The sequence below is a fragment of the Pseudochaenichthys georgianus genome, chromosome 22 (assembly GCF_902827115.2).
Source record: "Pseudochaenichthys georgianus chromosome 22, fPseGeo1.2, whole genome shotgun sequence".
NCBI classification, from domain to species: Eukaryota; Metazoa; Chordata; class Actinopteri; order Perciformes; family Channichthyidae; genus Pseudochaenichthys; species Pseudochaenichthys georgianus.
In genome coordinates this window covers 31,756,673-31,783,453 of record NC_047524.1, presented here as the reverse complement: position 1 = coordinate 31,783,453, position 26,781 = coordinate 31,756,673, and the positions used below count along the sequence as shown (strand labels likewise).

Genomic DNA, 26,781 nt, shown 5'->3' with positions numbered 1-26,781 from the left:
ATGGCAACAGGGAACAGTATTACCATTATGACCACTGTAAACCTTACCCTGTTTGTTTCGGCCCACTGGCTGGGTTAGGGTCACCAGAGATTCCTGGGAAGAGCTGCTTGTGGCAAGAGGAGACCCAAGCATGTGCACGGGCGAGCTACACGCCGACGGTAGTGGTGGTTCCGACACAGTACACTCCAAACGAGATATGTCTGTAAACACAATATAAACACAATGAACAAAAGTAGCCCTTCAACAAATCATACATCGTTAGTGAGAAGAAAGAACATACATTGGAGGCGTTCGCTGTCTATGCCATGGGGATACCTGATGATGAGCTGGTTAAGGTTATCATTCATTCAGCTAAAGAAACAATTCCGGAAATTGCAGGAGTTAGGCGCACTAAAAGTGTACCCTGGTGGAATGGTGAATGTAGCAAATCCATTAAAGACAGGAATAAAGCATTCAGGCAACTCAAAAAACTCCATTCTCAGGAAGCTTTGAATCAGGATAAAAGGGCCCATGCTATCGTGAGGAGAACAATAAGAACGCAAAAACGCACTTTTTGGAGGCAATATTGCAATAGTATTGGAAGAGAAGTGCAGCTTGCAGGTGTTTGGGGCATGATTATGAGAATGGGGGGAATTCGAAGGAATTCTGAGTTGCCAGTTTTGAGCAGAGGCGACAAAATGGCTGTCACAAACGTAGGAAAGGCAGAACTTCTAGCTCAAACATTTAGGAAAATTCATAGTTCAGATAACCTTACAGAGGAAGCCAGGCAGTGCAGACATAATACACTAATGGAAAACCCGAGAATATTGGACAGAGTAGAAGTGTTAGGGGATCAGTTGGACCTGCATTTTAGTATGTTTGAGTTGAGAAGAGCAATTATTAGTGCTCGTCAAACCACTCCTGGGAAAGATGGTGTTGTTATAAAATGTTGGAACACATGACAGATAACTCTCTAGTCATTGTGTTGAGGTTGTTTAACAGGGTGTGGGATTCTGGCCAACTTCCTTCAGTGTGGAAACAAGCGATAATAGTGCCTATCCTGAAGCCAGGGAAAGACCCTTCAGATCCATCTAGCTACAGGCCTGTTGCCCTGACATCTCAGGTGTGCAAAATCATGGAGAGAATGGTTACAGAAAGGTTAACATATATCTTAGAAAGTAAAGCTCTGTTGTCCCCATATCAAAGTGGGTTCCAGAGGGGTCGGAACACAATGGATTCTATATTGTGCTTAGAGTCAGGCATCAGGAAAGCACAGACCAAAAAGGAAGTAGTGATTGCAGTCTTCTTTGATGTTGAAAAGGCGTATGACATGCTCTGGAAGGAAGGACTACTAATCAAGTTAAAATCATTGGGAATTGGTGGTAAAGTATATAATTGGGTTATGAATTTTTTACTGGACAGAAAAATACAAGTAAGAGTAGGTGCAGAATATTCAAGTGTTTATGCTGTGAAAAATGGTACTCCGCAAGGCAGTGTGTGCAGTCCGTTGCTGTTCAATATAATGATGCATGACATCTTTAATCAAGTTCATCCAAGTGTGGGGAAATCTTTGTCTGCAGATGATGGGGCTTTGTGGGCAAAAGGCCGCAATGTAGCACATGTTGGAAAGAAAATACAAGCTGCAATAGTCGAAGTGGAGAAATGGACAAATAAATGGGGATTCAAACTGTCAGTAGCTCAGACGCAGGTCATTTGTTTTACAAAACGGCATAACATTGCTCCTATATCGTTAAAATTGTATGAGCAACCTCTTGAACAGGTTAATACAATAAGATGTCTTGGTGTTTGGTTTGACGGAAAGCTAACATGGAGCAGTCATATAGGAAAAGTTCAAAATAAATGTAAAAAGGTCAACAATGTGCTCCTGTGTTTGGCGGGACAGGAGTGGGGAGCGAGTAGGTCATCACTTCTGAATATATATTCACTCATGAGACCTGTATTCGATGATGGGTGTGTAGCGTTCATGGCAGCAGCAGAATCAAACCTTAAAAAGCTGGATGTCCTACAAGCTCAGGCCCTGAGGATATGCAGTGGAGCTTTTAAAACATCTCCAGTATCAGCAACACAGGTGGAAATGGGAGAAATGCCTTTAAGGATAAGGAGAGTGAAGTTAATGTTGGCATACCGGGTAAACCTTCAGGGGCACAGTGATAGTCATCCTGTGAAAAGTATCTTGAAAGACTGCTGGGAGCACAATGAGTCACATTTAACAAGTGTTGGATGGATTGGCGATGTTAAAGCAGCAAGCATAGCTTTGAATCAAATGCAGTATTGCCCCACAGCTCCAATCTCGTCCATTCCACCCTGGTTGTTCCCATTGCCAAGTGCAGACCTCAATGTACGAGAGGAGTTAAAGGAAAATAACTACCAGTATGGCGCATAGTCCAGAATCACTTTGCAAGATATCACTCAGACTCAACAATCATAGTTACAGATGGCTCCAAAGATCCAGAGGCAGGGCGTGCAGGGGCAGCAGTGTATATCCCAGTGAGGAATACACACATAGAAAAAAGGGTAACAGACCATGTGTCAGTATACACCACAGAGTTGTTGGCATTGGTGCTGTCATTGAAATGGATAGAGGAGAAAGAAATACATAATAGTATAATTGCATCTGACAGCTTTTCAGCATTATCGAGTATACGATCAGGCAGATCTTCATCTAGAACGGACATAATAAATGAAATATTTCTAATTTTATATAAAATGCAAAACAAAGGCATAGCAACTCGTTTCATCTGGGTTCCTGCTCATGTTGGTGTGGAGGCTGAACAGGTGGATATTCTGGCCAAACACACACTCAGAAGTTTGGACATAGAAGTTCCACTCAGCAAAGCGGAGGTTAAAACATTCATTCAGAAATATGCACAAACAACATGGCAAGAACATTGGGACCTTGGTGATACAGGAAGACATCTTCAATTCAAAGGTATGTGGGGGATGGAAGGAAGGTGGGGTTTGAAAGAAGGGGGGAAAATGTAATTTCTCGGATGAGAATAGGTCATACAGGACATTAAGTATCCAACCGGAAAGTATACACTGTAGCCAGCCAGAAACTGTTGAGCATGTTTTACTGCTTTGCAGGAAATATAGTACTCAGAGAAATGTGCTTTTCCAGACACTCAAGAAAGCAAAATTCCATGACTTGTCGCTATCAGGGCTGTTAGGGAAAAAATCAGGCAATATATATTGTGAGATTATTACGTTTCTAAGAGAAATTGATACATTTAAAAATAATCTAGAGTTTTGGTTCTTTGTTTTGTTTCTTTTGTTTATTGTTTTCTGCATAGTGTCTTGTCCACACTCCAGTCCAGTTGGTGGCGGTAATGCAACTAAAAGTTGGTTTGCCAACCGCCAATAAACACTAAAGAAGAAGAAGAAGAAGATGCCTCACGCAGTGCAACACATCTCCTTCGCATAGAGTTGATCAGGTTGTTGATTGTGGCCTGTGGAATGTTGGTCCACTCCTCTTCAATGGCTGTGCCAAGTTTCTGGATATTGGCAGGAACTGGAACACGCTGTCGTATACGCCGATCCAGAGCATCCCAAACATGCTCAATGGGTGACATGTCCGGTGAGTATGCTGGCCATGCAAGAACTGGGATGTTTTCAGCCTCCAGGAATTGTGTACAGATCCTTGCAACATGGGGCCGTGCATTATCCTGCTGCAACATGAGGTGATGGTCGTGGATGAATGGCACAACAATGGGCCTCAGGATCTCGTCACGGTATCTCTGTGCATTCACAATGCCATCAATAAAATGCACCTGTGTTCGTGGTCCATAACATACGCCTGCCCATACCATAACCCCACCACCACCATGGGCCACTCGATTCACAACATTGACATCAGAAAACCGCTCACCGACACGACGCCACACACGCTGTCTGCCATCTGCCCTGAACAGTGAAAACCGGGATTCATCCGTGAAGAGAACACCTCTCCAACGTGCCAGACGCCATCGAATGTGAGCATGTGCCCACTCAAGTAGGTTACGACGACGAACCGGAGTCAGGTCGAGACCCCGATGAGGACGATGAGCCTGCAGATGAGCTTCCCTGAGACGGTTTCTGACAGCAGAAATTCTTTGGTTATGCAAACCCATTGTTGCAGCAGCTGTCCGAGTGGCTGGTCTCAGACGATCTTGGAGGTGAACATGCTGGACGTGGAGGTCCTGGGCTGGTGTGGTTACACGTGGTCTGCGGTTGTGAGGCTGGTTAGATGTACTGCCAAATTCTCTGAAACGCCTTTGGAGACGGCTTATGGTAGAGACATTAACATTCCATTCACGGGCAACAGCTCTGGTGGACATTCCTGCTGTCAGCATGTCAATTGCACGCTCCCTCAAAACTTACGACATCTGTGGCATTGTGCTGTGTGATAAAACTGCACGTTTCAGAGTGGCCTTTTATTGTGGCCAGCCTAAGGCACACCTGTGCAATAATCATGCTGTCTAATCAGCATCTTGATATGCCACACCTGTGAGGTGGGATGGATTATCTCGGCAAAGGAGAAGTGCTCACTATCACAGATTTTTTCAGATTTGTGAACAATATTTGAGAGAAATGGTTATTTTGTGTATATAGAAAATGTTTTAGATCTTTGAGTTCATCTCATGAGAAATGGGAGCAAAAACAAAAGTGTTGCATTTATATTTTTGTTCAGTGTATAAAAGCAGCATGTCTCACATCATGGACTCCAGAGTGGGCTTGCCAACAGATAAAACCATGTGATGGCTCCACATGTTCACCTGTCATGTTCCATCAAAGCAGCTGCATAAATAAATGTTGGGAAACACAACTGTCATCACATGTCCAACACTGAGGGAAGAAAAGGAACTCCGGACATGAGCCAGACTTTACATTACATTTAATTGAGCCGATGCTTTTTTCTAAAGCAACTTACAATAAGTGCAATCCACCACAAGGAGAGCAACTTAAATAGCAAATATCCTGCAAGTACATTAGTTTTCAAATCATTTTAAATGATTGTGCATTGGCTAGAAATAAGCAGTGTTGGAAGAAGGACTCAGATCCTTTACTTAAGTAAAAGTACAAACACTAGTATACAGTGGCTGAGAAGTGCAAATGACAATTACAAAGTGTGAAACACTTTAACAAAGCTTGAGACAAATTTACATTTTATAAAACAAAATTACATTTTATAAAACAAATGTACATATTATAAAACAAAATTACATTAGCAAAATACTTTTACCAAAGAAAGAAACATTTAACATTAACAAAAACAAATTAGCAAGATGCAAAACACTTACAAAGCTAGAGACAAAATTACATTTTATAAAACCAAATGACATTACCGAAACACTTTTACAAGAACTGAGACAAATTTACAAGTCCCGAAACACTTTAACATTTGCCGAAACACTTTAACAAACTAGAGAATCAAACCGGAAAGGGAATGTCCATCATACCAGAACAGTGGCGGTTCTAGACCAATTTCACTCGGGGGGCCAGGCTGGGGCCAGTTCTTTTCTGAGGGGGGCACAATAAATGCAGGACGAAAAAGACAAAGGACAGTATGAAGTAATTGCGCATACACCTAAGAAAACAATGCAATACAGTTATTGGTATTTGTGTCATTACACATTATTATATGCTTACCTTTGTGTGCTGTTTGGGTCTGTGGGACCCGTTTTCAGTGTTTACTAAAAGAAAATGTATGCAATTTAATTATTTTAATCTGCTTTATTTGGTGGTGGACCTAACCTTCTCTAGGGGGGTCGGGGGGCATGCAACACCGGGAAGATTTTTTTTTGAAATGTTGAAGTTAAATGCATCAATCTGGTGCACTTTGAGCACACAATTAATGTATGGATACAGCTCTCAACACTCAGATGAAAGAGAGCTGTATACTTTTCAATAATCCAAAAGGCTTTTGAATATGATTACAACCAATAACAAATAATTTAAACTTGTTTATTCTTATCTTATGTTACCTGGTTAGCATTCTTTCTTTTTATTTATGCATATTTTACTAATCACTCCCTTTCAAACTTTTTTTTCCTTCTACTGTCCTATAGTACACATTGGAATGATTTCTTTATTTTTTCAACACACTAAATAGATAAAGGTGTGCTCTCTCTCTAGCTCTCTGTCTCGCTCACTTACAGAGGCTGTGTGCTCCTCCGTGGCGATGACGGCTTGCTTTTAAAAAAAAAAAAAAAAACATATTTGCAAAGTGGGGGCTATTAAGGGCTTGCGAGATACCGGTAGCTCTTGATCGACGTGTTGGAAACCCCTGCGCGCGCGCCACTGGCATTTGTTTTCAGAAGATATTAAGATAGTGTTGTCCGTGCCGGTACTGTGGTCAACTCAGCCGTCTCTCGCATTTACTTGGTCAAATCAGGAGCTCTTCATTTTTGAGTGCGCAATTAATCGCGCCTTCACGCTAATCGCCGAGAAGCGGCACTGACGCTAGTACAAGAGTAGAAGAATGCATGTTTTTTCTGCTTTATATGCGATACAAATTATTTGTACCATAAGTTCTTAATAAAACTGACACTGTTTGACTCGGTCCTAGTTCGACTGCTACCTACTTTTACTGTGTACTTTTTGGGTAATACTCTCTCAAAGTCTCCTGAGAACAAAATCATGCCACTTTTGCTATATTTGATCAGAGATCAAATGATATTTTGCAAAAAAACATTAAACAATGCACATTGTATTTATTTTATCCACACTTTGTGTCCCTTTATTACCATAAGCATGTGCCACGTGCCACGTGCCACTCACAGCTCAGCCTGAGCCCTCTGCTGCGTAGATGGAGGGGCTCCACCGGGTGCAGCACCGCTGGAGGCAGCTGCTGGGGAGACATTCGGGGAGGGGCTGGACCTCTGCCCCTGCTGGACCACCAGAGAAGACCCATGGTTCTCCGCAGGCAGTCAGTCGGAAACGGAGAACAGTGTTTGCCCGCCATGGGCCCCACCCCCAGGAGTATGAAGCGACCTCCAGGGGCTACATGGGCAACGCCATCCGCTCCTCCAAGTACACCCTGCTGACCTTCATCCCCATGAACCTGTTCCAGCAGTTCCACAGGTCAGAGCTTCACTCGTGTGCACTGCCTTCATTTGGGGAACAGACTGTCATTTAATTTGCTTAAACACACCCATAAAGACCAGTCACGTGCACCTTATACGAGAGCACCTAACAGTATAATTGTATTGGTCCCTTTGAACCCCCACACACTGCGCCCTGATCTCTCTCTCTCGTTTTAAACACAATCATATACAACATTATAATCATGGAAGTGACATATTTGAATTGTTATTGTATTCTGAGGTGCCTTATTTCTAAAAAAATCTGAATCAGATTACCTTTATTAGTCCCACAGAGGGGACATTTGCAAATGAAGGATAGAGTGTATAGGCTTTGTAAAGTACAGCATGTACTGTATATAGGCTCTATGCAGAGTGTTTATACACTATATATAGTGTTTTGAGCTATTCAAAGAATGTAGTCTGATAAACATAACATATTTGTAGGCTGTTTATGTATATAGTCTAGATTTTTATCTGACAGTTGCAAAGAATTGGCATACCCACAGCTCCATATTTCAATGAGTAGAATGATGTTAATGGTAATAATGCCCTGAAAACAGCAACGGCCATTTATGGCAGTCAACATAAATATAGAGGCAGTCCTTTCCAAGATGAATTAGTTTTAATGCAATATTATGTTTCACACATATTGGTGTCCGTTGAAAAAATAAACAAATGTCATGGTTAGTATCATAACTATGAAACTATGTCCATTTATTTCTCCTAAATGTTAATTGAAAAATGTGGTTGCCTTAACATGTACTTTCCACTCGGTTGTACTTAGCTCAACCCTCTTGTGTTACTGCTGCTTTACACAAACACAAGAAGGGAACCTCAATGCCAACGACTAAAACACCAAACGTGAGGCTTCAAAAATGTCCCCAACAAAGGTGACTCACTGCATCCACTTCTTACAGCCTCTGATGCAGGGGTAATGGACGAGTCTAGGCGATACAAACTAATATTATGTTGGATTGCTAGGCTTCCAGTAGGCTATAGACAACTTTACAAACATGCTCAGTGAAATGCAAAGGGGTTATCGTCTTTGGTGTCACAGAAATACTCAAATGAGTTACTTTTCTCAGAAGGTAATGCTAACCTTTTAAATGAACATGTATCTTAAAGTGACTTTCAGCTCCAATTCCGGGGACCACATGTTGCGTGTGGAGCAGAAATGCTTCCTTGCAAAGATGGTTTCCTGCTGGAAGATTCCATAACTTAGCTGTTCTCTGCTCCAGGATGTATTGCTTGTTTGCTTAGTATCATGTGTGGACCTTGGAATTGGGGTCAAAAGGGCTGGATAAGCCTATTAGTCCACCGTTTTTTGAATGCCACATCTTAGGTCCATCAATTACACATTTGAGTTGAGATATTTCAGTCCAAACCACAAAAACTGACAGACACACAGGAAATATATTGTGGAACACCAAAGGAAAGTCTAGGAGCACATGGTTGCATTTCCACTACATACTAATACTAGCTGCTTTGGTCTTCCTTTGTAGGGCTGCCAACCTCTACTTCCTGTTCCTGGTGTTACTGAACTGGGTGCCAGTGGTTGAAGCCTTTCAGAAGGAAATCACCATGATTCCTCTGCTGGTGGTTCTCACTGTAATCGGCATCAAGGATGCCCTGGAAGACTTCAGACGCTACCTGTTTGACAAGAAGGTCAACAACAATGTGGTGCGAGTGTTTTGTGGGTAAGTCAGCCTCTTTAGCTCAAATGTTCTGACTTGTGAACATGTCTGTGAGGCTGTGATACCATAAAGAATATTGAACTTCATCATATTACCCAACTTATATAAAGTACATAGTATGCAGAGTGCAGTGGCGTTTCTATATGTACAAAAGTGGTGGGGCACAACACACTTAGATGTCTATAAGCTTCTGCAGTGAGGTTCATGGCTGGTGAGGCTCTGGCACTGACTCTTCAGGTTTACAAATATTATATTTTGACCTAAATCAAAATATAATATTATTTTCAAAAGCCTCTTTAGTCTGATGCTTCAATTAATTTTAAACAGACAGTTCAACAAAAGGATACCCAAAACATGTAATTGTATCATTTAAATATTGAATTGTTCTCTCTTAGTAAGATCCCATTTTCAATACAATTGCGGTCTCACCTTGACTTGAAGATGAAGTCCATTTGCCTATCCTTCTGGACAAAAATCTCTATTACTTTTTTGTAAAAGTCCTCCTCATCTTCTTGTAGTTTCAAAAGTCTATCATAAATCTAATCTAATCAATAGATTTTTGATTCGAAAATGATAAAAGTAGGGTAGACATGTGGATATTAACCGGCTGAACAAAACGTGCATTTATCTAACAGCTACGTTTCCCACAGATCTTATTTTGAGCTATTTTCTAAAATCCTATGGAGAAATCTCGTTGCTTTTTTGTCGAGGGAAGCCATGCGCAGTTTACTTCCGGGTTTTAGGACGCGTCACTGCAGCTCTCTCGTCTCCTCTTCACACACCACACATTTTGCAGCACACGTACTTACAGCCAATCAGCTCTGAATTATGTGAGATGACGTATGGTGGGGATGGCAGCACTTTGCCCCTCTGGTCATTATGTTTTTGCCACACACATTAAATAGGAAAATACTCTGAGCATGCGCAGTGTAGTTTTTGCAGTCAACGTTCACTTAGACAGTCAGAGGGAGGGGCAGGATCGGGTGTTGTCCCACATGGCTCTAAACGGCTCAATAGGCACACACTGTAGACACTAATTAGAAGAACACAGACTAAAACAGCAATGTACAGACGAATCAGATGATTAAATATGATCTTAAAATATATCTTATTTATTTATTTTTTGCATTTTTTTGTAATCATTATTTGTAATACTTTCTGCTGACACCAATGACCAGTCGCCACTGGCAGAGTGACTAGCTTAGCATCAGAACTTCAAGGAGTTCACAGCTGCATGACAAGTAAAATTGCTGAGTGAACCACAGCTTAACTGGATAATGAAGGGCTTGTCTTATTGGCTCTGCTCCAAACAGTTGATTCAGAAAATGTTCAGTTGCCATATTACCAACTGCTAATAAAATATTGTTTAAACAAAATCCAGAGCAACATTCCTACTTTCCCAGCATGCAACAGCAACAAAGACAAACTCTATACCGACAGTAGTCCCTTCACAGGGTATGACGGTGGCCCGGCATCATCCATTTATTGGCCTGCTTTATAATTCTTTTTTTTAGCTCAATAAACACATATAGTATTTTAATGGACACTTCCTGTATAGATCACCGGAAGTTGGCTAGAGGGGACGCTGGCATGTTTTTCGCCGCTCTTCTTGCCAACGCTTATTCCTCATGTCTATCACTCCCTGCCGTCAATTCTTTTTCGCATACACAGCGAAAAGATTGTTCTGCTCTGGTTTTTTGTTTCTGCCATACTCCGTTGCTCAGCCGATTATGTTTGGCTGCTGTTTAGCTCCTAGCTTCTGCCGTCCTGCCATTAGCAAAACGAGCTCACCGTCGTGCTCTGCTATCCGTGGAATCTCCGCTCCGGAATACCCCGACTGGTCTCCTCTTTGCCCCGCTCCCAGGACTATCCACGAACCCTCCCTCAGTCCTGCCATCTCAACTGGGCTGTTTTCCATCACCGCTGCTGAGGTTCGAGGTCCGGTTTCTACCAGGCTAATGGTGCTAGCTGCTAGCTGGCTCGCTGTTCTTCCCACATGCCCTACCCCGGAACCTGCGGTCTTCAGACTCTAGCCCCCCCGCACCAACCTGTGAACCTTCGGGGATAGAGCCTTCAGTATGGCAGCCCCCGCCCACTCTCTGGAACACTCTCCCTGCGGAGATCCGCAACATCCCCACGCTTGACGCCTTCACAAGGGCCCTCAAGTCCCATCCGTCTGCCAAGGCCTTTGGCCCCAAATCTATTTGTTGTTTTGTCTGTCTGACTGGTTGTCTGACTGCCTTTTTGTTTTTGTTATGTTTGTTTCAAATCCTGTTTTTCCTTGTAAAGCGACCTTGGGTCTCATGAAAGGCGCTATATAAATCCAACTTATTATTAATATTATTATTATTATTATTATTATTTGTTACAGGACCAGGGCACCAACAGAAGGATTGCTTTATTTGGTTGAAATATTGGCCACTTTAACCATTTCATGACCTCAGATATATCTTCGTTTATTGACCACTCCTGGATAGTTTAGTTAAAATAGAAGCTATTCTTGTGCTATTCTTACACGACCACTAGAGGTGCTCTAGTGGTCTAGAGGTGCTCTAGTGGTCGTGCAAGAAACAACATGCTCCCGTTTATTCCTTTATTCACAAAAAACCCTCTCTGGAAAATCCTAAATTGTGGAATAGTTTGGCCATTAAAATGCTTTTTGATTCGATTTCTGGCGAGAAGTGTATATTGTATTCTTAGTCCAGTCGATGTGTAGGATCTATAGTTTGATAGATATTACGAAGATGATCTGAGGTCTCGTCAGGATAACGTGTATGCAGCTTCCATGTAAAGTTAGCGTGGGTGAAAACAGTTTTTCCGGTCTCGAAGTTTTCATAATAAAACCGGATATATTCCCCTCACTGTCAAATGATTACACGGTGATATCTGCATTACTCATCCACTAAAACACATCAGTTTATCCTTGTTAATTACACACTATTGATTGGTTTAAATTGTGTACAATGCTTTTGTGTTTTTAACCTTCGATTCAGAGAAACAAATAATTTTTGGGGAGTTTAGACACTACAGTTTCCGAAGACACTACACTACCCAGAATCCCCAGCTATCGTTTGGGACTACAACATTTGCCTTGCTTTACAAACCCCGTGATTAGTCATCAAGCCCTGTGATTGGATGTTGGAGTGGCAGTGCGACAAGGTTACGCTGAGCGTCAAACAGCTCTTTGAAATGGAATGGAACCACGGCAGACTTTCCAAAACCCCCCCAGAACTACACATGCTGGCTGTTGTGTGTTTCGCAACATGTTATATGGCACGTCTCTTTATAAGACGTCTTCGGATTTCCCACAATTAGAAGTTGCCAGTATTAAACTGTGTACACCCTGGAGGTTTAGGGGATACGAAACACAGTGGTGTTTCAAATGTAAAACATATAATTAATAAATGGGTGAATTAATATACCCACATGACGCCTAAGGTCAGAAGAGCTTTATTTAACAGCTGGTCTTATGTCTGTGACCCCACCTGTTGTTCATTGATAAGCCTGAAACATGCACTTGTCGAGGTTCAGATGCACATTTTGAAAATATGGCAGTAGCCATCGATCATCTTAAGATAAGATAAGATATACTTTATTGATCCCAAGTTGGGAAATGTTTTTGTTACAGCAGCATGTACTACTTTGTTCTCCTCCACTACAATTCAGAGGTTAACCTGGTATTTTTACTCCACTACATTTATTTTAGTTACTTTGCAGATTCTGATTAATGATGTGAAATATAAACAACCCTTAAATCAGACTTTAGTTACACCTGAGTAAAATGCAGGTAAGGTGATTGTCAAGTGCCAAAATAAACTATACAATATATTGGAAGTGAAGTACTTTGTCAGACTTCATATTTATCTGTGGATAACCCCAACGTTTTTTTTATTATTCAAAAGAAGACCTTAACTTAACTTAAAACCTATGGGGAAAACACAAAAGCATTGTACACAGTTTAAACCAATACATGTCGTATAATGAACTAGGATAAACTGATGTTTGTTAGTGGATGAGTACTGCAGATATCACTGTTAAATCCTTTGATCATTGGTTTTATTATGAAAACGTCGAGACCGGAAATACTGTTTTCACCCCGTAACTTTACATGGAAGCTGCCGCATACCTCAAATCATCTTCGTAATATCTATCAAACTATAGATCCTACATATCGACTGGATGTGGATTCTAAAAGTACAATATACACTTCTCGCTAGAAATCTAATCAACAAGCGTTTTAATGGCCAAACTATCCTACAATTTAGGATTTTCCAGAGAGGGTGATTTGTGAATAAACGACGATATGTAATGTTTGCATTCAACGGTATTATAGGACGTGTTAAGCGCTTGAACAAACGACATATTTGGTCGTAATAAGGGCCTGAACAATCGGCATATTTGGTCTCTATGACTTGGAGGACTTGTTGGCCTTTTTTGTATCAGTTCAAAGAGCGGTCTTTACAGTATGTTAGAATGCATATAATATACTATCAGGAAGACGTATCCAACCATTCTGTTCAATTTCACTGGACATATTAATCTGTCAACTCAATCTTAAAGGATCGTCTGGAAATAAGAGACCGCACAATCTCTTCTGCTGCTCCCTCTTGCTCCTATATTTGATTACACAATCCGTCTTTTGAGGCCGTTGTAAAGCTTGGACCTTGAGTTTGTTTACAGCCCTTTTGAGGAGGAGCAAAGTAATCTGCCATCGAGGTATTCATTCATCCCTCCCATTCCAAACAGACAGGTCTTTACTTAAGGTGTCAGGAGGATTTATTCCAAATATGACGGGTCTGTCGAAAGAAGGGACGGCATGGATGTGAAAGGAACGTGGCAGGACAGGCTCGTGGAGGATTAAGCAGCACTGAGTCCAATGGAGCAGTGACCTCATGTCAAGCTTGGAACGTCTTCCTTCTTCCAAGGAGCGCCGGCAGAAGCAGAGGACAGTGGTGCCTTCCTTCAACGCAGATGAGGAACTGAGTCTACTCTTGAAGTCCTACAAAGGCAACAAGATCCGTACCTCAAAGTATTCCCTCCTCTCCTTCCTGCCGAAGAACCTGTTTGAGCAGCTCCATCGTGCTGCCAATGTCTACTTCATCTTCCTCGCTGCTCTCAACTTTGTTCCCGTGGTGAAGGCCTTCCAGCCCGAGATCGCTGTGATTCCCATCATACTGGTGCTGGCAGTGACCGCGGTAAAAGATATCTGGGAGGACTACCACAGGTATACATCGGATCATTCCGTCAACAGGCTGCCGTGCCATGTCTACAGCAGGTAGGGTCAATGTTTATTTCTGAAAAGTCTTGATTTGGCAAAACAGAACCTGTAAATGCGAGCCGTGATGACAGAAGTACAAAGATGTTTTACTTAGTGTTATCCTCATAATGTACATAAAGTACTCATTATGCAGTATGGCCATTTTTTGTATTCAGTATCTTGTATTACACGATTATATTTAGTGATTCCTTAATGTGTACTTCCTTTTAAATTTGCAGTTTATAAATCAAATCAAATCAGGTTTTATTTATATATCACATTTTAAAAACGATTGTTGGTCGAGCCAAAGTGCTGTACATGCAAATAATAAGTAACACATTACTACAGTCGCAAACAGAAGACAATACATTACAACAGCAAATATAAAAATTAGAGCCGGGACTCGATTAAAAAAATTATCTAATTAATTAGAGGCTTTGTAATTAATTAATCGAAATTAATTGCATTTTTAATCAAATATACATATTTGACCCGAGAACAGTGAGAAGCAGTTTTCACATGGATGTGACTCCAAGTGGTCTACAGTCGAGTGCAATCCAGTGAGCCAGGGAGTTGGTTATTTTCTCAGACGTGGACTTACTTATCCTGGCCCTGAAACCGGTCATCTGGTTGAGTGTGGGTTGGGTCAGGGTGTGGTTCCTTGCACTCGGAGTCGGGCTAACGTCCACGCTAGCTGCTACATGCTTTGCATTTAGGTGATACTTTAGGCTTGATGTGCTGCGGTGATATGCAAATTCTTTTTTGCATTTTTTGCACACAACCGTGCTCTTGTCGACGCTTCCATCCGTCCGTTTTTTAAAACAAAATGTCCCATCCACGGGGCCGACCAAAGCGGTCTCATCAGCTTGTTCGTTCATGTTTGACTATTGTTCACCGTGGTTTGTTGTTGTTTGAAGTCCCATGCTGAAGTCACGAACGTTAGTTGGTGCTCCAGTATAATCGGTACGCCTGAAACTCATCCAGTGAGAAACGTTCCGCTGTGCAAAGATAAGGGCGATTAAAGTGCGATTAAAATACGTTAATTTTTTTAACGCGTTCATTTTTGTGTAATTAATTAATCTTAATTAACGCGTTAAAGTCCCAGCCCTAATAAAAATCAAACACAGGGAAATGTCATGAGTCGTGCTCCGCTCTGACTAGAAGGCCAGGGAGAAGAAGTGAGTGTTTAGTGTTGATTTAAAAAGCCCTATAAAGGTGGAGCGAACCAGTTATCTTAGTCCATAATATAATTCATCGGTCGATTTGACTGTTAGTTGAATATGACCATGCTAAGTAACTGATCTTTTCAAGTAAGTGTAGCAGAGTAAAAAGTACAGTATTTGCTTTCAAATTTTAGTGGAGTACCAGCAGCATAAAAGTATCTCAAAATGTACAGTACTTGAGTAAATGTACTTGGTTACTTTCCACCACTGTGTGCAAGTTACAAGTCCTCTAGTCCAGTGGTTCCCAAACTGTTTGTGCCCAAGGCACACCAAAGGACAAGTACAAATCTCAAGGCACACCTATTGTGCAAAATAGCCCTTATAACACGTGTTATCACTGATATCATGTAAAATATCTGGAAATGTGCATAATTATTTACTAATGCCAAATAAAATGTGACAAAGACAACTATATTACTCATGAAATATTTATTAACGAAATATTTCAGAAATTAATTTGAAACGTTATCAAATTAGGCTTCATCAAAGCAGCAACACACTCATTTAAACCAGACAGGTCACTACATTAAAAATGAGACAAAGGAAATTCAGCACAGAGAACTGTCAATGCAAGGAAGCTGCATTGTCCATGGTCCTGAACTACAAATTATAAATTTCGTTACTAAAAAAAAGTAATATATTACATATTACATATTACTTTAAAAAAGTTAAAAAAGTAATATATTACACTACTTCGTTACTCTCTACATAAAGTAACTCGTTACTTTACTCGTTACTTTACTCGCAGGGCCGGCCCGCCCCTCCCTGCAAGCAGATCACGCAGACTGCTAAAGTTTCAAATGTTCTCTTTAGTTCAGTTTCCATTGTCGCATAAGACTGATCCAGATCCTGAATGTTTTCCTATCTGACCATGGCTGTCCTCTGTCTCCTGCTATCTGACCGTGGCTGTCCTCTGTCTCCTGCCATCTGTATATTTTGCACAGTCTATCTCTGCTCACGCTGTGACGTCTGCGTGTTCTCCTGCGTGTTGGCCATGTGTCGCACTGGAACCAGACACCGCAAAGACTTCAGCCGAGCACGTACGAACTGCGCATGCCTGAGTGGCAATAACTCTCCTTACCAGCAGGTGGCGGTAGTGTGTATTCGTCATTCAAAACAGGCAACAACCGGAAGACAGAGAAGAAGAACAGACTTGTGATATAAACAAACAACAAATAGCGTGTGCGGTAGCTCCACCTTAGCATGTGTTCTTTGCAGGTGCTTGTTGAGGTTTGACGTGGTGTTTACAGCAGTGGATAACAGCTTCTGGCCGGGACACAGTTTGCACCTCACCGTCACATTCCTGTCTATTCTTCGGATGAACTCAAAATAATGGGCATACCTCCACCCCTCGAGAGTTATCGCTGACTCAGCCATGTGTATGCAGCACTGCACGTGGAGATGTGGACGCGCAAGTCGCGCAGATTACGTACATATAAACCTACAAAGTACTGATATAGTAAATTCATTTATTTTTATTTTTGTGTAGTTGTATATTGCAATAATAAGGTATGGTTGTCACAAAATCCCACGGCACACCCGGACTTGCCTCACGGCACACCGTTTGGGAACCACTGCTCTAGTCTATGTTAACAAAATTAGCACAAAATGTAAAGTTTTGGCAAAAATTACTTTTACTGTCTTTTTATCCTATGCTTTTTATGTTGGTTTACCGTTAGTTGTCAAAGTGGTGGAAACATTCTGGGCAAGACTTCCAATAAATGAGCTCTTTGACAATACAAAAAGTCAACAGTCGAATGTGGTCAATTAACTTTTGACAAATGACAGTAGATTACAGCTGGCAGCTGAATACATACCGCCACCTTACAAACCCCTCCCTCAGGTAATAAAGGTCATGTTGACAGGAGGGCATTAAAGAGTCCTCCCTATAACGCACTGATGTAATGTGCCGTAGAAAATGAACACAAAGAATGTTCTGCCATAATTCCAGGTAAACATTTCTTATTTAATGTTTTTAATGCTGTAGGTTCCATTGTATTCATAGAAATTCAACTGCTATTGTATTCAGTCACCAACGGTTACAGTATAATGTTGACGAGGAGGTCAAAATGAAAATGTATCAGACAATCACAAATCATTAACTATGTCAGTAAAGTGTGTATTAAGGGCAATAACAGTCTAAATTAGTAAACCTACACACTGACATTTTTAAAGCCAATCATAATTTCATTAACATAAATAACAAAATAAATAAAATGAAAACATTTTTTAAAGAAGAGAAAATAAACTGACATGGCAAATATCCATCCACTTCACATAAAACATAAGTGTATCTGAAATCCACCTTTTAAAACTAAATACAATTAGACGGTAAAAAGTCAAGAAACGACAAAACTGAGGTTGAAAATCCCCCCCCCCCACACACTCTTATACGATGCAGGTTCCTGTTTCTGTTGTCTTTTTTTGTCAATTATATCAAATTCAAATGTATTTCATATTGTGTATTCTTGAGATACACTTTTGATACATATGTTTTCTACTGTTGATATGTTTATATGTAGCCTACTGTTTTTTTATTTTATTATATTTTTAACTCATGTAATGTCTGTACATAATTCTCAATGACATAACATTGCAGAGACCTGCCCGAAGTCATATTTAACCACTGATTGTATGTGTGAATAATACCCAATAAGCTTCAGTTGACAAATAGAGTGGAGGAAATAAGTATTTGATCCCTTGCCGACTTTGTTAAGTTCACCCACTTAAGAAATGAACAGTCTATCATTTTAATGGGAGGTTTATTATTATCATAACAGTGAGAGTAAGTTTATCAAAAAGAAAATCCAGAAATTGACATTATATAAAAGATAAAAATAGATTTGTATTTAACTGAGGGAAATAAGTATTTGATCCCCTAGCAACCAACAAGGATTCTGGCTCCCACAGACCGGTTACACAAGTCCTCTTCCTTTAAGAAAGTACTCCTAATATCAACGTGTTATCTGAATAAAAGACACCTGTCCACAGAATCAATCAATCAGATCCAACCTCTCCACCATGGGCAAGACCAAAGAGCTGTCTAAGGACCTCAGGGACCAGACTGTAGACCTGCACAAGGCTGGGATCGGCTACAAGACCACCAGAAAGCAGCTTGGTGAGGAGGAGACCACTGTTGGTGCCATTATTCAGGAATAGAAGAAACACAAAATGAGCATCAGTCGCCCTCGGGCTGGGGCTCCACACAAGATCTGGCCCGTGGGGTATGATGGTCATGAGAAAGGTGAGGGGTCAGCCCAGAACTACACGGAGGAACTTGTGAATGATCTCAAGGCAGCTGGGAGCACAGTCACCAAGAAAACTATTGGGAACACACTACACCGTAATGGATCAAACCCTGAAGATGATGAGCTCAGATGAGACCAACATCGAGATCTTTGGCATCAACTTGACCCGCTGTGTTTGGAGGAAGAGAGATGCTGACTATAACCCCAGAACACCATGCCCACCATCAGGTATGGAGGTGGAGACATTATGCTTTGAGGGTGTTCCTCTGCTAAGGGGACAGGAACACTTCCTGCATCGAGGAGCGAATATACGGGGCCGTAACATACGATAGCCTCCTTCCCTCAGCCAGGACTAGGGATGGGTATCGAGAACCGGTACTAAGTCAGTACCGGTAGCCGATTGGACGGTAACGGTATACCGTTAAGCCGCTGGACAAACGGTGCTGCTATCGGTATATGAATTACGCTACTTCCTTAGTTTAAACAATTCTGGTTGGTTGGGAACCCTCATCCTGTATGACGTATCCGGTTTGAGTACCACTCTGATTGGCTACTGTGAATGCCACTCGTCATCTCTCCTAACAGCGCTCTTATTATTGTGAGACTCCCGGGGGCAGACGCAACATCTTGCAAGAAACAGTGTCTCAAGGCTTCTTAACATTTAACAACCTATTAATGATGCATACCCACTTAACGGGAAAACACTCAGCTAACAGGCGATATTGACCATTTGACCTACACGGAACAGAAGTCCAACACCAAGAGTCTAAATCAACACTTAGCGAAAGGGGCTAACAGGGCCTACTTTAGCACATATCTGGCAAAAGCGATCTTTTCTACGTCATGTTATCTGCACAAACAACATATCACATGAAAGCTGAGATTCCACAGATTCCATTGGCATAAGTCTCATCACTGTACGACCAAAAGTCACTGAACTAGCAGCCGGGAAAGAGCAAGAAAACAACTTCACTTTACGTAGCCATGATGATGATTATGTCTTACCTTTGCTGTTTTGTGATCAAAAGTTGTGTTCAAGGGCATAAAAACAGTTAATCCAATGTCTCTGTGTAACTTTAAAATGATTACTGATGATCCATCATTATAATTATAAATAATAAACGCAATAAACGGATTATAATGGTTAGCCGACCGGAGCTTCCGGTTTAGAAGGTGCGTCTCGTTTTAACTGAATAATGGTCATGTTTACATGGATGTATGAACTGCCCCTAATTACCGCCCCCCTTCCAGAGACACACTGTCAAACACACTCATACCTGCTTGGTATGACATTGAAAAAGTTACATTCAATAATAAATTACAATAAAATGACTGTTGTTTATTCTTCACATCTTGTATTCATGTCTATAATTTTGAGCATTGAAAAGTATCGATAAGAGTATCGAAAAATACCGGTATCGATAAGCAGTATCTGTATCGATAAAATCCTAATGATACCCATCCCTAGCCAGGACACTGAAAATGGGTCACCCTGAACATACGGCCAAGGAAACACAGGAGTGGCTAAGGAAGAAGCACATGCAGGTGAGGGAGGGGCCTAGCCAGTCTCCAGACTTTACTCCCATAGAAAATCTGTGGAGGGAGCTGAAGCTTCCAGATGCTACAATGGACCACAATCCTTCCTGAGATGTACACGAACCTGGAGACCAGCTACAAGAAGCGTCTGATCTCTGTCTGTCCAACAAATGCAAATCAATTTTTATCTTTTATATAATGTCAGTTTCTGGATTTTCTTTTTGATATTCTTACCCTCACTGTTAAAATAAACCTACCATTAAAATGATAGACTGTTAAGTGGGCACATTTACTAAATCTGCAAGGGACCAAATACTTATTTCCTCCACTGTACAGTACTGTATAGTTGTAACGGCTGACACTGTTTCCATGGCTAAGTATTGCAATACTAGCTACTGTTCCATAATAGTATTCATCATTCAAACTGACTTATGTTTAAGTACTCTTTAAAGGCCTTATACACATTTGTGATGGACATGTTTCTCCATTATGATCCGTCCACCTGCTGCAGCCTTTCCACTTCCTTTCACCTGAATACTTCTGGAAGTTTGTTAAACATATCATTAATAATGGACCTCTAAATTCTTGACAATAACAAAGAAGATAACATATTTTCAACTTTGTGTTCGGAGGATAAAAGTATTCCTGCTCTGTGCTGAATCAAACTGTTGGTTTAATCAGCTGGAGCCTATATCGGCTTGCATTAGAGTCGACTCAGTGTGGTGTTTTGTATTTAAGTGGCACATGCCGGGTTTATGTGTACACAGGGAAGATAAACACAATCAATACCTGATTAAATAACTTCTAACTACGCTTAAAAAAGAGCTACCTTCTTGCAACTTTTAAATCAAGGCATTATCTTGGAAATACTCCATAACTGTTTCCGGATGAACAACAGTAATGAGTTAGCTCTTAAGAGGTTAGCAAATGTTGGAATGCTTTGTTTACAATCAGTAAATTATGCTATTTAAAATGTGTGGGATCTCTGAAGCATTTGATAACAACTTTGAATTCTGATCAGGCATTAGCTCCGCCTCCTCTTTTTAATTTTTTCAAGCTCAGGACCCAAAATCCGCGTTTCTCTAACAGGGCTGGAATAGAGGCTTATGAGGGATGTCTAAAATGCATGATCTGTTTGTGTTTTGAGCAAAGCACAGGTTTTTATATATGTTCATATATCTGAGACCCATAATATATGCCTTAAAATAGCATGAAAGGTGCACTTTAACATATTAGCACCACTTTATAATAGTTGAAGCATAAAAGCAATCGCCAGAAATAAAAAGCTAACGTAATGAACTACATGATGGTCACATGACTTCAAGTCACCACCGCTAAGCTAAAGGATGTGATGACGTTTAGATGTCTCATTTAGCCTTGTTAGCAACCGCTATTTTAAGTCACAAAAAGACAAGTAAGACACTTGTTCACAGACATATGTCATGTCATTGCACAAAACGTAAATATCTCGTAAGCCTATATTAACCACAGACATTATTTCAGAAATTGAACCAAAAACTAATTAAAAAAAACCTTGACCTCCATACGAAGAGTCCGGAAGTGCTAAAATGCTAACTCATTTCCCGTGTTAGGACTTATTTCTGCTCTATTCTCTATGGATCAGTTTCAGTTATAATCGACCTGTTATTTTTCCTTTTCTGTATCCTGTGGAGTACCCCAAGGCTTCATCTTGGGCCCATGTTGTTTGCATCATAACAAGTCATACACGACGGACCTCAAAATGTAAAGCTATTGATTTTAGCATGTCCTCCACTGCCTGGAATCTTTCTAAACTCTGCCCAATAAAAAAATAAATAAAGCGTGATTGCTTGTAAAGCCTCACAAAATGGACTACTCTGCATAATTGTTCTTGGCATTGTATGAATGTGTCCTGTCTGTAACCTCATGTACATTAAACATGTTGTGGTCTCTGTTCTTTTTCTCAGTGTTTCATCCTTTTCCTGAGCTGCTTCTTCTTTCTCTTCTCACATTGTCCCACAGTAAGCAGCAGGCCTACATTGAGCAGCGCTGGCAGGATGTGCGAGTCGGAGACTTTGTCTGTCTGTCCTCTAATGAAATCATTCCGGCGGACATGCTGCTGCTGTATTCCTCTGACCAGCGTGGGGTTTGTTACATTGAGACCGCCAACCTGGACGGAGAGACCAACCTGAAGCAGAGACAGGTGGTGTCTGACCTCCCGTTGCAGGTAAATATATAAAGTAGATAAATACCATGTGAAAACATGATAACGTACCTTGTGTTTCAATAACGTTGTATGCGCTCATACATTTGTGAATTCTGCTTCCTGACTGACAACACTTTAGAATTATTTTTACTTTACAAAACAGTACTTGTAGACTTTATCACATTTACAGTATGTTTCTTTAAATGTAATGTAATAGACAGGTAACCTGAAAAGCAACTGTGGGTTTTAGGATAAAAACTCAAAGTAATAATATTACATGACATTACCCTACAGAGCATAAGGTGAAACAAGAACTCTTACATTAGATGTAGAATGTAGAATGGATGTATAAACTTTACCTTTTATGTGATAAAGATTTTTTTGAAGCAACATTCATTATTTCTTAGGTTTTACAGGTGAATACATTTTAAAGTAAGGTTGTCCAATTTGCAGTGTTCCTTTATTCCCCACTCATTAGGATAGTTAGGCCGATCAGATCTGCACTTAGTGTAGGTCAGGAAGCTCGATCGTTTACGATGAGATTAATGTTTATTCTTGACTATGAGTTAATTGTCAAGTATTAACCAGAGGGTGTGTGGCTGTGTGTTTTCCAGGGAGCAGAGTCCCCCCTCGAGAGCTTCCACAGTCGTATCGAGTGTGAGAACCCCAACAATGACCTCGGCAGGTTCAGAGGTTACGTGTACGTTCCCCTTCGTCTGCCTGTAGCACCCTGCCGGGACACATTGGATCATTATGACCTTATCTCTATATATTCATTGAGGCCAACATGTGTCCTTGCTTTGTGACTACAGTCTTACAGTATCTTCTTCTGAATCAAAACTAGATTGTTTGAACATTTCAGAAATGTATGGAACATGTATCTCTGGAATATTGCCATCTATAAGTCTGGATTAATAGATATATCTCATGTTTTATAATGTTTGAGACATTATTATCATCCCATTGTAACAAAAAGAAAAACCGATTCCAACAGATTGTCCTCATCACATTGTTATAACATCCTTTCAAAACAAAGTCAAACTATCCGAAGTCATATAACTATGTATTCATATATGTATGATATTGCTATATTTGAAATGAACAAAAGAAGGCCACATGAGCCTTCTAAAGCCGCCACACTGCCTAAACCACACCTCCACTCTCTAAGTGTTACAAAGTCAATTCCTCACACGTGTAAACCTACGTCTGACTCTGAAATCAAGTGCATTGTGTCGGTCTGCAGGGAGCACCCCGGTGGGCTCCGAGTGGGCCTCCACAACAACAACCTGCTGCTGAGGAGCTGCACCGTGCGCAACACGGAGACCGTGGTGGGCATCGTGGTGTACGCGGGTGAGAGCAAGCACACACTGAGGGTCAACACACTGCCCACATGGGGTCTGCCTTGTGAGGGATAGACCTCGTGGTGAGAGACACATCTGAAATCCTGCAGGTCTTCTTTTCCGTGTACTTACATGACTAACATGTGTGTGCCGTCTGTTCCCCACGAGCGGGAACGGTGACCGGCTGTTTCTGTTGTCATGACATCCAATTACATTCGTAATGAATGTTCTTCGTGAATCCAGAGGAGATAGATACGTTCATTAAGTGCAGTACTGCATTATGTTTTATTTTGATAACATCACCAGATTAACAATACAAAAATATTTCATTTTTGTAGAATTGACCTGACTGATCCTTCATGGGAATATTCTGATTTACGATAAAACTATCAACCAAACATAAACTTGACCAAACATTACCCCGGGTACTTCAGGACCTCGTTAAGTGTTTGTTCATCAGTTCTCTTAAAGCTCTTATAGCAGCGACAGCCGAGGCAACATCAATCAAACCGCCCCCTGTCCCGGACTGTTAGTGTCAGGTGTACTGTAGTCTGTGAACCCGAGCTGCTTGGTGTCTGCTCTGAATGGAGTGATACAGTAGAACCAGTCAGGTAAGGTGTCTGCTCTGAATGGAGTGATACAGTAGAACCAGTCAGGTAAGGTGTCTGCTCTGAATGGAGTGATACAGTAGAACCAGTCAGGTAAGGTGTCTGCTCTGAATGGAGTGATACAGTAGAACCAGTCAGGTAGGCTGTCTCCTCTGAATGGAGTGATACAGTAGAACCAGTCAGGTAAGCTGTCTCCTCTGAATGGAGTGATACAGTAGAACCAGTCAGGTAAGGTGTCTCCTCTGAATGGAGTGATACAGTAGAACCAGTCAGGTAGGGTGTCTCCTCTGAATGGAGTGATACAGTAGAACCAGTCAGGTAAGGTGTCTGCTCTGAATGGAGTGATACAGTAGAACCAGTCAGGTAGGCTGGTGCAGGCGCCGCCCCCACGACCAGCATCGTACTGTCTGCAGTATTTGAGTATTTGAGCTGGACCCAACTCATTCTGTCTAAACAACAAATATAATGTTTTGAGCTGAAATTCAGGGATCTCTTGTTGTATATTGAACATGAGAGGACATGCCTGCATCTCCTGTCTCCCTACAGTTACAGTACTGAGTGTGCAGAGCCAGTATGTCCTAATGTATGTGTTGTCTTATTTATTCAATATTCAAAGGCTTTATTGTCACATGCAAAGTAGCTACAGTGTAGACATGGCAATGCAAATCGTAACTCCTGAGCTCTTCCAACATAGCAACATAGTTATATAAGACTTAAAACAATAAAATAATATAAAATAAAAATACTGCAAGAAGAAACGTTGCAGAGAATGTTGTAAGTGACCAAGTAAATGCAGAAGTCTGTAAACATGTAAAAAGAATAAGATATAGGGACAGAATTTCAAATTAAATATTTTACAATCAAATACAAATAAAAACTATATAAATACTACATAATGAATCAGTTAAGACTCAAAGCCAAATGGTGTGTGTACATATACGATCTGCTAGTGTTAGTGCTGCAGCTGTAACACCTTTGTACAGTCAGTCAGTCAAGAGGACCGACGGCAGCCAGCTTTGCTTCCTCTCTTTCTGGGAATGTGAAAGAGACTTTGGGAAATAACAGAAATGTTGGTTCCTGAAACATGTTTCAAAATGACATCATGTATGGTTTGCCACAAAACATCAAGGCTGTATCTGTATGTGTGCGCACCCCCTACGTGGCTTCGGATGACATTCATTGGATGAACTCCTCCAACTGATAACGAGGAACCATCTAAGTAAAACTAGGGTCATTTTGTTGTCAATCTTGTCGAACCAACAGTTCGACAAGAACAAGCAACAGTAACTAAGAAAGGGGTGGACTTTGGATCTGTCAGAATCAGAGAATAATATATGATTACTCTAATAGGGGTTAAAGGCTAGACAATCATATTCCAAGCTAGAGGCAACACAGTGGGAACTGCCACGTGCAGGAAGGAGGACGGCAGGCCGCCGGATGAGGAAGACTTATTATCACAGCCCAGCTGACTCTAATTGCATTTGTGTGTTTCATTTCATGTATGTTTTGCTTAAGTTTAGCCTAGTCTTTGGAATGTCAAAATATACATATTTACATTTAAGAATTTAAATATGTATATTTTGTCCAAAGCGACTTACACTTGGTGCAAAAAGGCAGTGTATGAAAAGTGTCGTCTTATTCTTTCAACTTTATGCCAAGAAACAGACTTGCAGCAAATAAAAGAATAAGGTATAAAGCAGGCTTTACTTTAAGATCGTGTTATCAACCAGCACATACGTTACCAGAGTAAAGTTATACTATTGTTCCATGAGTGTTTGATAAATGACCACTGTCTTTTAGGATATGAAAGTGAACCTGCCCACCTCTTTGAGTTTTGAAAAACATGTTCATTCATACCTTCGTTTTCTATTCCATGAGAAAAATGTGCCTTTTAATAAAAAGAATACTCATTTATTAAACAGCGCTGTATCTACTATCTCTCTTGACTGTTTCATGACCGTTTTAAATGCCACTTTACAACGTGTTGCTTTTGTCTTAAACACTTTGGTTTGTTGGAAAGCCCTTTGAGCTGTGGTCGAAGTGGGTGAGATAAATAAACGTGCCTAAATGCATGAAGTCACAAAGCACACACACAAAGTCAGTTTGGAACAAGAAGCAGGTTTACGCATGAGACATATGTGATCAAAACAGCCCTTCAGTTGAGTGTGTGGTGGAGCTGTGAAGAAGTGCGCCCTCTGTCTGTAACGGTGTGTGTGCTCCTCTCTCTGTGTGGCGCAGGGCATGAGACTAAAGCCATGATGAACAACAGCGGGCCGCGGTACAAGCGCAGCCAGCTGGAGAGCCACCTGAACACCGTGGTGCTGTGGTGTGTGCTGCTGCTCTTCATCATGTGTCTCACTGCGGCTATAGGTGTGTGTTCCCCCGCTCTCACTCCTCTGCACAGCTGTGGGCGGGCAGCAGCAGAAATGTAATGTATTATACATACAAATAGTTAGTTTAGTTTATTTATTGTTTCGAGCGTGTAAAACCAAAGAAAATACAAATGAAACAAAAGATGATACAGACATGATACAGTACTATACAAATGAATGCAATAACTAAACGAAATATTTAAATAATAATTGAATAATCTGTAGTATCATTGTCTGATAACAATAAACAACAACAC

At 40.9% G+C, this 26,781-nt stretch overlaps 1 protein-coding gene across 1 annotated transcript in view; it reads left to right on the top strand.

The window, feature by feature from the left end:
- Positions 1–26,781, top strand: part of atp10d (ATPase phospholipid transporting 10D) — a 61,273-nt gene that overhangs the window by 6,559 nt on the left and 27,933 nt on the right. The window contains 6 exon segments of the mRNA XM_071207264.1: positions 6,729–7,059; positions 8,564–8,758; positions 22,021–22,225; positions 22,819–22,904; positions 23,448–23,554; positions 26,391–26,522. Of these exon segments, the coding sequence (XP_071063365.1) occupies positions 6,785–7,059; positions 8,564–8,758; positions 22,021–22,225; positions 22,819–22,904; positions 23,448–23,554; positions 26,391–26,522 (1,000 nt within the window). The 5' untranslated portion in view covers positions 6,729–6,784.